General features: G+C 38.0%; 1 protein-coding gene and 1 long non-coding RNA gene across 2 annotated transcripts in view; one reads left to right on the forward strand and one right to left on the reverse strand.

Moving 5' to 3' along the window:
• Positions 1–13270, reverse strand: part of LOC129739484 (gamma-aminobutyric acid receptor subunit alpha-6) — an 85997-nt gene that overhangs the window by 5888 nt on the left and 66839 nt on the right. The window contains exons 4-7 of the mRNA XM_055730957.1: positions 8135–8715; positions 7977–8044; positions 4569–5321; positions 2520–2886 (exon numbers count right to left, since the gene is read on the reverse strand). Coding sequence (XP_055586932.1) covers positions 2520–2886; positions 4569–5321; positions 7977–8044; positions 8135–8715 — 1769 coding nt within the window. The remainder of the gene's footprint in view (positions 1–2519; positions 2887–4568; positions 5322–7976; positions 8045–8134; positions 8716–13270) is intronic.
• LOC129739485 (uncharacterized) lies at positions 3002–3623 on the forward strand. The gene is made up of 2 exons (XR_008735875.1): positions 3002–3198; positions 3264–3623. It is a non-coding gene; the product is annotated as an uncharacterized LOC129739485 (long non-coding RNA).

A 13270-nucleotide genomic window follows, 5' to 3' on the forward strand; every position in this document is an offset into this window, starting at 1 on the left:
GGTGTTGCGAAAATGTGCACTTTTCGATGGACGAACCTTCCAAAATTGCCAATAAAATACACTAAATGCTTTCTATAGAGCTTCAGCAACTTCTAAACCCATCATAATGTATGAGACAAATGTAGATCGTGGTTTGTTACAACTTTGTTTCAAAGACAGCGAACCATTTTATCCAACCTACAACGTGTCAGGTTCAAAAAACTGTTTTTTCAATAGATGTTTTTTACTTTGGCTGTAACTCCTGAGGGTGATGTGATAGGACTTTGACATATTCAACAAACTTATGTATTTTGATCAGATAAACAACTTTGTCGAAGACATCAAAGCCCTAGTTTGAAAAACAAAAAAGTTAGCATTTTTATCTCGATATCGGTGGACCCCTCGGCAAAAATTTTAATACTAGAATATGCTCCTTGTAAAACTGAACAATGTTGCTGAAGACATCAAATGTCTACCTCTTCATCCCTGGGCGCTATTAATTTCGTACAGCTAGATTGATGTTCTGCACCACTGTGCGTTGGTTTCACGGATTCAGCCTTCAGGTCTGAAGTCCAATTCTCTCTTTGGCACACATAACGTTAGTTAACGTGGTACCTATTTTCTTGGCCACATTCCGTACTGATACCCAAGGATGCCGTTTCTAGTAATCCTTGATTTGTCCATGGTAGGGTCAGCAGGGCCAGGTTTCCTACCATGTCTCGGGGAATCTGTGAACGTTCTCCATACTTTCTCAATGTGGTTTGAACTGTTCCGATCCGACACTCACACCTTCTTCCTCAGCTAGTTTGCTGATTGAAGACCACTCACAGAGCCCCATTTGTTCACAATCCGTTTTCTTTGCTAAAGCCACGCATTTTCAGATTTCTTCGCGAAAAACGACAAAAAATGAGAACGCTTACTTTACTTGGATGTAACAACAGTACGCAGCCAAAATTTGGCTGCTTCATAGTTCTTAAAATGACGGTTATTTTATAGTGTATTTATAATAAGCGGAACAGTCTATACTTTATTTGACTTCTACTCGTTAAGCCCTTTCACCCAATACCCATATTGTAGAAATTTTAATCAATTTTCAGTCATTTAAAGCTTCGAAAAGAGAAGCGGAAGCCGCCATCTTGGATTTCAAGGTGGCGTCGAAAGTGTATACTAAGGTATCCTCACAAGGTCCTTGCTATTTTTATGCATTTCCTTTAGATTTCATCCAAAGTCCTGGAATAAGCAAGGTCTTTTTTACGTGGTTTTCGGCAATCAACGCGGTTTCTTGTCCTCATTTAGCTTAGGTACCTACTTATGCATTTTTTATCATTTGGTGACTGATCTGCACCCTTTTTGTGAAGATTATCTTTTCAACTTTTAAAAACGTAAAAATCACTGTAGTTGAATGTTGTCTGATAATCATATTTTAGTCATGCAAAAAAGTTGCCAAAACTTAAAAAAATTGTAAAAATTGGTTAAGAATGAAGATCGATCTGTTTTTTACCGCAAAGTGCCAAAATCACATGACATTCCTAAAACATTGACGATTGTATCCCATTTACCCGAAAACCATTGCCCAGAATGAATTATTCTCAGAATGAAAAATACCCGAAATCAAACCCCAGAATGAACCATTTCCCAGAAAAAAATTCCCCAGAATGCATCATTTATCAGATTTTTTTTTCCCAGAATGGACCATTTCCCAGAATTTTTTTTCCCCAGAATGGAACATTTCCCAGAATGGCACAAATCCCAAATTTATTCCTCTAGTATTTTTGTTTGTTTTTTTTTCTGATGAATTTTTGTAAATTTCATATGATTCGAAATTTATTTTATAAAAATGATTTTTTAAATGAAACTACAACTTTGAAATTTTCCAACTAAATTTATTTTAGAACCAATATTGTGCTTTGTTTATGGTTTGGGTACTTTGATTGATTCAATGTTTACCATGGTCCTTGAAAAAACCTTCTTTCTTGGTATCCGACTCCTCACGCTGCGCGTTCGAACTTGAAAGACATTTTGCCCTTCACGCTGTCGCGTGGCGGACGGAGCTAGGGGATCACCCCTAGCTTTCACGCAGACCTAGGAAGCCCCGGCAGACCTAGACCAATGTCTTAGGGCCGCCGCTTCCGACGGCGGGTCGGCAGCCACCTCGGATTTGGGAGCTTCTGCGGCTTTGCCGCAAAAGAATAAAGTAATAAAAACCGATTTTTTTTGCAACAATTCCTTCTTTTTTTTATTTCTAGTTTGTTTATTTTTTTATTTTCGTTTTTCTGGGAAATGGTTCTTCTGGCAAAAAAGTTTCTGGTAAATGGTTCATTCTGCTGAAAAATTTTCTAGGAAATGGTACATTCTGGCGAAAAATTTTCTGGAGAATGGTTCGTCTGGGGAAAAAAATTCTGGGGAATGGTTCTTTCTGGCGACTGAAATTCTGGGGATTTTTCATTCTGGGCAAAGGTTTTCGGGTAAATGGAGTACAACCACATTGACGGGTTACAAAATTGGGACGGATGAGGGTTTAAAATCAAATAACAACAAACCCCTTCCAGTTGCCTCACGCTGGCGCCGACGCCGGAACTGATCGTCGCCCAAAAAGCACAGCCACAGTTGCTTCCAGCGGGGTTCCTTCGGTGGTTCCGTCTGGGTCGTTCGTTCCATCGTCGAGAGATGTGAGGTCGTCGCCTTGAACATGTGCTGCGGATCGTTGTAGATCGGGCAGATAAGCGAACTTCGACGCCGGGCCGCTAGAAGCCTTTGCGGCGAGTCGTGGATTGAGGCCGTACGTGATCGCATCACTCCTGCCATTCCTCCTGCTCCTCCTCCAACTCCGCCCATGGTTCCGATCTCGATTACATTGTCAATGTCTTCCCATTCATCCTCATCCAAGGGAATCTCGCCGCTGCCGACCTATCGAGAAGGGTGAAAGTTACAAATATGCGTTATCGATTAGGCAGCGTATATACCTATATAGTTTGAGTGGTTGAAGTGATAAGAATAATAGTATTTTCGCATTCGCAGTTATTAATAACCCATTTTTTTTTTTATTCAGCCGATGAATATAAACGGGACTGTTATTTAAACTTTAGTTTTCAAGCTCAATTACTTAGTTGAAGTTGAACGATCATTCTATCTACATTACAGTCGCACAGAATGAAGATCTCACTTGCGCTTTTGGTTGTGATCAGTGCATTTGTTGCCCTAGTCAGTTCAGGAGTTGTGGTAAGAAATTCATTCCAAGTTATGACATCCAAATATTTAACACCTCAACCAAATTCCTTCCAAAGAAACCTTTGAAACGGAGGGGCACCGATGAGATTATATGCAACGGATCAGGATGTTCTTTTCCGCAAAAGGACTACGGACAAGTGGTGACGCCGATTGTGCCAACGCTGAAGCCTCGAGTAAGAATAATGGAGGTGGCCCCGATCCAGATGAATCTAGATACTTCAACGGAAAGTTGAAAGTTATTAGCCAATAAGTAAAATATTGTGAAATAAGTTCTTTGAAACAGAAATCATAGTTAGAAATCACATAATTCTGAATCAATTCATATTGAAATTTAAATGAAAGTATTTTAATTAAGTGGTAATTTTATAGTTTGAAATGAGAAGTGAATAAAACATCTTGAAGTTTAGGAAGGTCAAGGTCAGGTTTTAAACTTTCTTAATTTTTTTTGTGATAAATCAAAGCCGGGTGGTTTTTACAAAATAACTAACTTTCACAGAATTCTTCAACACTTAATCACCTTAACATGTCTCATACCGATTTTATGGGTTTTCAAATGTTGAAATACGGAATTTGCGAAAAACCGGTAAAACAGATCACCCTTATGCGGTGTTATTGTTTTCATTCCGTATCCCAAGTGATCTTATGTGCTGGTCGATGGGGGAAGAGCGATCCACCGATCACCATGTTGTTGTTGCCACAAAACTCTACAAGCAGTTCTCCGTTTTCGCTCATCTGTCCTAGACCATGGCGCCCCATGATGCACTCAAGGTCCTGATTGTCGGAGCCAATCTTTGCGTTGAAGTCGCCCAAATGGATTTGAATGTCACCCTTCGTAATTTTCTCAACCACGCTGTTCAGTTGACTGTAAAACTGCTCTTTCTCCTACAAATCGGCAACGTCAGTTGGCACATAACACTGAAGCATTGTAAGGTTTCTAATCCGTATTCTAAATCTGGCTACGGTTCCCATCTAACGAAGGCCGCATAGGCTTAACAGGAAACCAACTCCTCGTTCCCGAGTAGCGTGTTTTCCACGTATGCTAGAGTAAAGCAGGACTTGCCCGGACCGTGATTTGTGTTTTCCAGTGTTAGGCCAACGGACTTCGCTCAGTCCCAGAATTTCTAGCTTAAGCCGACTAGCTTCTCTAGCAAGTCGAGCTAGCTTGCTTAGTTGAGGGTTAAAGGGGTTAAAACGTTCCAAGTTCCAATTCGTGACCGTGTTTTCATGCTAAACGTCGTCGCCAAAGTTCCAGGTCGGTCATTTCTATCGGATTTCGTAACAATTTTATAAATCGGGAGCAGTAGGGCTCCCCTACACGTTCAAAAAAAATCATGTATTAAAAGGTTACATAAAAAACTAACCTTAGTGAAATAGTGCACCCCGGCGAACTCCAGCAACGTGGCGATGCAATAGAAAAAGCTCATCAGCAGAAACCAATCGAGGGCCGTCGCATACCGCACCTTCGGCAAATCGGTCCTCGAGTCCAGGCTGATGGTCGATAACGTCAGCACCGTCGTTATTCCCAGACCCACTCGATCACTCGTAGCTTCCCGGTGGATCCAGAACGACACCCACGATAGCACCACGATCAGAATACACGGCACGTACACCTGGATCAGGAAGTACCCGGTGTGCCGCTGGAGATTGAACGACACGTGCAGCACCGTGAATTCTCCCTCGCGCCGAACAAACGTGTAATTCTTCTGGTGGAAGCTGATCAGATCGAACTGACTCAGGGTCATGCCGGGGACAAAGTTGACCGAGTCGTCGTCCTTCCACTGGTAGACTAACTGTTGCCGGGAATAGGCATAACTTCCCAGAACCAGGGGACAAGACTGGCGGTCCATCGGGAAGCTGCGAAGTTGCATCAGGCAGGACGCTTTGATGGTGAGACGCATCGAGTACAGGATTTCGCCGTCCTGGGTCAAACGGAGGAGTTTGTTCGGAACGGTGATCGTGTGGACGTGCGAGTGTTTTCCGTTGTAGAAATAGGTGTCCGGGCGCCAGATTCGTTCCAGCATTTTGATGCTCAGCGAGAGGGATTTGATCGGCCCTCGGAAGCTCAATCGTTTGTCCTGCCAATACTGCCGGAAGTAGCAATCCATCGAATAGTCCTGTGGGGACACGAATAACAAAGTATTAGATAATGTTTTTTTTCTAAATTGTTTCATTTAGACTGTCTTTACTCCAAAATCTCCAAAGTTTGGTGTAAAATTAAAATAATATGTTCAAAATTGTTTAAGCATAGATCTAGGATTCGGGATCGGAATCAAAACTTAGAATCAGGTTCAGTTCAACATAAAAACAAATTAAATTAAATTTTATCCTTGTCTCTAATCATTAGTTCTGAATCTGTATTTTGAACTTGAATAAAATTTCAATAAGGTGTTTAGATCAACGATTTATTGAAAACTGTCTAAATTAAACGAAAGTTTCAGCAGGGAATGATTCAGTAATAAAACCGATTTTCAAATCTTTAGTAGTTTTATTCACCTTAAAACAACAGGGTTTTTCGCTTTCTACCAGCCAAATTGATTTTTTGATTTCTAAATCCTTCGTTGACAAAGTCAAGCAAACGACCGTTTTCATTTTCGATGTTTTTTTTTGTAATTTCTTTATTTGAAACGGCTCATTCCTTGAGGTTGGAAGGTGCCAAACTAGATTTTTATTGTATTTAAGTAAATTTCTTAGCTTAGCACGTTTATTTAATAGAAAAAGGGAGGACAGAAAGGAAAAAATGAAAAGAAAGAGAATTATAGACGAAGATCGATAGCTTTAAGGAAAAGGTGAATTTCGAACATGTAGTCCAAGTCAAGCACAGCCAACACATCCCTCATTGGAACGTGTGGGTGCCAAAGTGAATTACGACTAGGTACCTCATTGAAGTGTTTGTACAGGACCTGAACACCCCTCATTTTGAAGGTGTGTGTGTGTAGAATGTAGAAGAGCAGCGTGTCAAAATTTTGCTCGCGCATCGCGAAAATCCGAGCTACTCGCACGCAAAGCTGGCAAAATCGCTAAAAGTTGCCAAATCAACCGTTACAAATGTAATTAAAGTGTTTGGGGAACGTTTGTCGACAGCCAGGAAGTCTGGATCGGTATGAAATCGAAAACCGGAAGCCGCTGAGACGACAAAGAGAGTTGCCGGTAGTTTCAAGCGAAACCCTAACCTCTCTCTCCGAGATGCCGCAAATAAGCTGGGTGTATCGTCTACAACTGTGCATCGAGCCAAAAATCGAGCCGGACTATCGACTTACAAGAAGGTAGTGACTCCAAATTGTAATGATAAACAAAATACGACGACCAAAGCGCGATCCCGGAGGCTGTACACGACGATGCTGACGAAGTTTGACTGCGTGGTAATGGACGACGAAACATACGTCAAAGCCGACCACAAGCAGCTTCCGGGACAGGAGTTTTATACGGCAAAAGGAAGGGGAAAGGTAGCAGATATTTTCAAGCACATGAAACTGTCAAAGTTCGCGATGAAATATATGATTTGGCAAGCCATCTGTATCTGTGGCTTGAAAAGCAGCATTTTCATAGCATCCGGGACTGTCAACCAAGAAATTTACGTGAAAAAGTGTTTGAATATACGTCTGCTGCCTTTCCTGAAGAAACACGGTTGTTCCGTACTGTTTTGGCCGGATTTGGCATTTTGCAACTACGGTAAAAAGGCCATGGAGTGGTACGCCGCCAACAACGTGCAGGTGGTTCCCAAGGACAAGAACCCTCCCAACACGCCAGAGCTCCACCCAATTGAGAAATACTGGGCTATTGTCAAGCGGAACCTAAAGAAGACCAAAAAAACTGCTAAGAACGAGCAGCAGTTCAAGGCGAAAAGCTTTCTGCGGCGAAGAAGGTGGACAAGGTGGCTGTAAAAAATCTGATGGCAAGGGTTAAGCGTAAGGCCCGGCAAATTGGGATCTGGAAAAGCCCAACTGAATATTTTTCCTGAATTTTATACTAATTAAACTTGAAATAGAAATTTAATTTGATTTTTAAATTAACGATTTCACCGATTTACCCCCGTTTTCCCTTGACCAAATTTTGACCGTATCACCCTTTGATAAGTGAAAATATCAGTCTACTGTGTTCCGATGAAAATCGTAGTTATTTTCTATAGCGTATTTTCCATGGTGCAATTTTAAGTCGGGACAGGCTACATCACATTTGTTTGAATTTAACATGAAAATAAATTTTAAATGAAATATTAAAGTACAGGTTCTTTTTTTGTTTATTGGCTCTTCCTCTAAGTGGTGAAGATGATTCATTCTTTTTCATTGGAACTTTTCTTGAAAGTGATCCCTTTTCCATTATTTTGTACATTTCTATTCTGGCGTGGATTTGAAAAACCTTTATTTTTGTTGTATTTAAATCATATTAGCAACTCAGTAAGCTTATCACACTTTTTATGTTTTATTTTTTTTATCCCATACTTTTTTTGAGTCCCTGAAGGATCTACTTAATATCTTTTTTTATGTTACGAAACTTATGTTTATTAAAACAACTGTTATAGTTTCTTCTTTGGTATTCTAAAATGTTCTGTTCTCCTTAATGATTTTCCACGATTCTTCGCCATATGTGTTAATCAAAGGATGTCTAAGCCTAACAGTCTGCTGATAGTGATTGATTTACAGCTCAAAAAAGAAAAAAAGAAAACACATATCTATGTACATTGCTCCAGTTGTAACCATCTGGAATCGTTTAACCTCAAGTTTCGTTTAAGACACAAAACTCACACAAAAACTAGCAGAAAAAAGTCATACCATGTCCAGTTCCGACACCGGTCCCATGCTCCGGATGAGGATGTTCGTTTTGACGACAGTTGGAATGCCTAAGAAAAAAAAAAACACCACAACAAAACGACAACGTCATGAATGGAAATGAATTTTCCCGTTCGGAGCAAACTGTCACTTTCACTTACCTTGCTCGTGGGTTGGCATTTGGGAATTTTCATAGCTCTTCAGTAGATTTTCCAATATCAAGGTGATGTTTTTGCTCAACATATCGTCGGCGGCGCTGCGTTTCTTGACACGTCTCTCAAAGCTACCACCATCATCTTGGGCTTGGTTGTTGAAATCATCATCATTTTGGTTCTGAAAATGGTGTCTCGAAACATTCCAGGCTGTGGCTGCAACTCGATTAGGTCGTTGTGATTTATTTTCCATAAAATCGTTTACGGAAGTTGGAAGATTTCGACGCCTTGGCGCGGTGCTGTAGATGTAGTATCGTTGGATTTTTTGAGGCTTTGAAATGGCCGATTCTAACGGTTGATAAGCATCATCCAACGATGCTGAAGATGCACTTTGTTGTACTCCATCTCCAGTGACTGCAGATGAGGACTTGGGAATATGGCGCAATCGCCGGAGTCCCGTCGGCTGGAAGGACTTGCTGCTATCCTGCTGTTGCTCTGAGGGAGCAATGTTGTATTCGATGGGAAAATTGAGGCCGCTTGGGTAGGACGATGAATTTCGTTGTTTGCGATTGTGAGGAGCATTGTTACTTCTAAAAATAAAAAAGGACTATTGATAGTTGTTCAATGTTCATTGAAATCTTTAGTTTTGTTATCTGTTTTGAACTTTTTTTTAATCTTCAAATTATATTTCCAAATTTCTTTTTGACTCAATCGCTTGACGCATGGTGAACGTTATGACAAAAATTCTTGGTGGAAGAATTTAAGATTGAAATTTAATTGCAGATAAATAAAGCAGATGCTTATAAGAAGAAATTTATAGGTGTTGAGATTGAGCGAAGAGCATATTTTGATGGAAACTTCAAAGGTGTGTTCTAGACCTTTTGCCCCGCATCAATTGAATGGCTGGGAGAAGTAATAGCGAGGGGCGCAATTACGTTTACCCATACATCCAACCCAGGGGCGGTCCTAGAGCTGGCTCTTGTCGAAATTTTACCAAATTTTCAAAAATTAGTCACTTTAATGGGCCGTTGAATCTGGTGAAAAAACGATCATTTTTAGAGAGCGGAAGGAATTGGAGGAGTGGCGGGGAAAGGGGTTCAGTTGCAAATGAGTCTACAATATTAGTTGCACACTACCCCTCTTGAATTTCACTGAGCAAACTCAGATATATTTCGAAAAATATGAAATAAGAGAAAACTTATAACAATTATTCTCAATATATTTACTCATTTCAATATCCTTCTACTAATACCTTTTATACAACAACCAGCGAATCTATAATATTATTTGCGAAAAAATGTTGATAAATAGAAAATTATCGTTATTTGTATATCTAGTTTAAAATTGTCACTTTAAAACTCTTTTAAGAATTTCTTGCTATGAAAATAATACACACGTTGTTGAGAGATGAAAATTTATAACGAACATTTTTTACCTGATCTTCTGAATATCAGCGTTAGGCTTAAAATAAAATTTTAATTACTTTCATTTTGTAACTAAGGTACACCGGGGTAAGTGGGGACGGTGGCTATTAAAACAATACTGTAAACTATTTTTTCAAACTTTTAATGCAGAATGTTAAATTTACTTGTAATCTATCCAATAACTGTAAAAGAGATGCGGTTCCAACAAAAGCGGATGTTCACGGTGACTTTTTGTTAACTTTCTATGTTTAACTACGATGTGGAGTTGATAAGCATCTTTTTCAATCGCAAATTTCTCTTAAACTAGCTGGGCTCTTGACGAGAAACTCTATATTAAAACAATCCTTACATTCGAAACAATAAGTTAGAAAAAGAAACGACGATTAAAAATTAAGAAAAAAGAGTTTATTTTCAAAAATCTAAAATGTTGTCTCCAAACCCTACCTGGGGTAAGTGGAGACGGCTTTATATATACTACACATTTTTTCAATTTTCTCTCCTTCATTCAATACATTTTAGCTTTATTTAGCATTCGGATCATGAAAAGTACTTGTGTTTTCTGGAATAAGTATATATTTCCGATAAAATCCGATCTCGTGTGTTACAACATAAATTACACACAATAATCGCTACCATGAAGTTTTTTCAAAATTTTGGACGGTTCGAGCAATAAAGTAACGTATTCAACCAAGAAAACATAAATTTGTTGAAAATTTCCTGAGAAATCAAAGGGAAAATCTACCGTCCCCACTTACCCCATAAAGCGGGGTAAGTGAAGACACCGACAGTCCATAACTATTTACGTGATAACTTTTTTCGCTTTTCGTCTATCAAGCTCATCTCTTCAGCATTTGTAAACAACATGTTCTGTATCACATTGAATGCGATTTTATCAAATTTGATCCATTGCTGATTATTTAATGATTTTTTAAAGTTGAACTATACGAAAAACCGTCCCCACTTACCCCGGTGTACCTTATACGTTTTTTATTTATTTTATTTTATTTATTGATTCAGGACCTTTTTGGCATTCAGGTCCAACTATACGTTTGAAAAAGCAAACATTTGAGTTTAGTGTTAGTTAATTACTGCTATGAATTTCAAACTGATTGTAAAACTCTGATATTTCATTATTTTACTGAAGTATTTCATTTTCCGCCGATAAGACTGATAAACAAATTTTTTAAATGATTTTGAATTATAGTAAACAATTATGAAATGAAGGGTTATAGTTTATACTATTCTTTAGCGAAGAACCTTAATCAATTGCATTTTAAATAGCCAATCTTTGAGATTCAGAGAATCAAACCTTAAACTGGATATTAACGTGAAATTTCAATATTTTTGTGTGGATGAGCTTAAAGCAGTATCGGCGAAATAATTGGTGTAGATCGTGAAATCCAGCAGTGTTGGTTAGAAAACACTAAAAGATCTTCCGAATGTTTAGCTTGATTGATAGCCTTGTTGCTTAAAAAATAGTCGATTGATAACGGGATTGTTTCAATTCACAAGGGACTAGTTAAAACATAGTCAAACTGATTTTGGAAGATTTTTGCGTACTAAACTCGATTTTGGTCAGATTTTTACTATCACTTCTAGTTTAGTGGCATTTTGTAATTTCAAAACCAATCAGTTTAGAGTTAAATCTATCAATGATGACTGATGAAGTAGATTTTGTCTTATTTTGTCTAGATAATCTTGTTCCGAAGGTACGACGATTGGAAAAAAAATAAATTTTACTTTTTTTTCTAAAAATTGAATAGATCACATTATAACATTACAAAAGGAAGTTTTTTTTAGTGAAGTATTTGATTTTGAATTTTTTTTTATCTATTTCACAACTTTGTTGAAGGCTGAAAAGTATTTTCACTTGTGCGTAAAAAAATATCCAAGGTTGAGTTTGGTTTAAATGTTTTCAAAATTTCCGTATTTTACAAAACAAGGAACCACACTAACTTCTATAATTTTTCCCCCCAAAAATCACGATAAATAATTCACAATCTTAGCTTAGCTTAGCTTAGTTGACAACTCCTATCCACCTTAAATCATTGAACTTGAAGTGCTTAGATATGATCATTCATTTAAAGCTTCATATAACATATTTGATTAGACTTTCTTCAACTTACTCTCTTCAAATTCCATGATCGCTGGCGTGACTAAGCAGAACAAGTTCTACCTCGCCAATGGTTGCTACTCCGTGATTGATCGAGGCCATCAGTTTTGTTGGGCCAAAAGAATGGTGCTTGGAACTGGCAGTTCATTCACAATGCACAAAGCTCATGCTCTCCCTTTGAAAATGATCAATAACGGCGCCGGCCACGTCCTAGTAGTCAATGAGGGATGAAGGAAGGATTGTTAGTAGGATACTTCCCAGGATCAATTAACAACCTTTTTTCCCTATATATTAAAAAGATATTTTTTTTTGAAAAATTCAGAAACAAAGGTAAGTCAATATCACCAACTATAGAAACCGTCCATTTTGGTGGGATCCATTTTGGTGAATGGTGCGATCGAGTTTTCCTACACCTCCTGTGCTCCTAGGTTTTTCTTAAGGAAACTCCTATTTCAAACTTTGAGGCAGTGATAAAAAGTTCAAAAGTAAAGTGAAAAATGTGTTAGAATTTTCCTTAAACTAGCTTGTTTTCCTTATTCTTGTTCCTGATACACTGATGTCTTTCCAAAAACGACCCTTTAGATTGAAGATACTTCTATCAAATCAAAAATATTTATAAGGAGATGTTTTTAATATTTAAGTTCACGGTAAATAATTCACAATCTTCAGAAAAATTGATCATTAGGTTTAAACCATTTGTTCTAAATCTTTTTGATATTTTGCACTTTTGCTAGAAAGTGCACAATTTTTTTTTTTCAAAAGTTATATCGGAACCAAAAACTGATAGAAAATATAGACATAGGCATTCAGTGCCCCTTAATTAGTAAAAATCAATTTTCAGATTCTTTGCACCTCGGAAGAAGTGAATTTTGTTTCCTTTTGTTTTAATTATGAATTTATTATTATGATAGTTTAATGGCATTGCGGTGAACTTTTGACTACGAAAATTCTTGATAGAAGAATTAAAGATTGAAATTAAATGACGGATAGACAAAGCAGATGCTTAATAGAAGAAAATTGAAAGATGTTGAAAATGAGCCAAGAGCATATTTTATGGAAAGCTTCAAAGGTGCGTTCTAGACCCTTTGTCCCGCATCAATTGAATGGCTGGGAGAAGTAATAGCGAGAGGCGCAATTACGTTCACCCATACATCCAACCCGATGGATTGGTAAAGCACGTGCTTCCCAATCCGATTGGGAACAACAATTCCCAAGCAACAAAAAATGATTTATTAATTTTATGTCACAAAAAGGCTATTTGAGGAACTTTTTGGAACTTCAAGTCCACAGAAGGCTATTTGAGGAACCTTTTGTAACTTTCATGCTCACATTCAAGAAAATTCGGTACTAATTCCATTTGGAACCTTTGTTCAGCGAAATTCGAACTTTGGACGCACGAGTTTAAGTAGATATGGGACCTTTGGTTGCTTGGGTAATCACACAGCCAAAAATCTTTTTCAACTTCCTATGACGACCAAGATCTGTTAAACCGTTAAATATGGTATAAATTTCTCAAACCGAAGAAAAACTTAAATCACATGATTCCGTAAATATAAAGTTTTTTTTGATTTCTTCTATCTGAGCGAATAAAAATGAAACTGCATAGTG

This window comes from Uranotaenia lowii, chromosome 1, assembly GCF_029784155.1.
Source record: "Uranotaenia lowii strain MFRU-FL chromosome 1, ASM2978415v1, whole genome shotgun sequence".
In the NCBI taxonomy this organism is placed as follows: Eukaryota; Metazoa; Arthropoda; class Insecta; order Diptera; family Culicidae; genus Uranotaenia; species Uranotaenia lowii.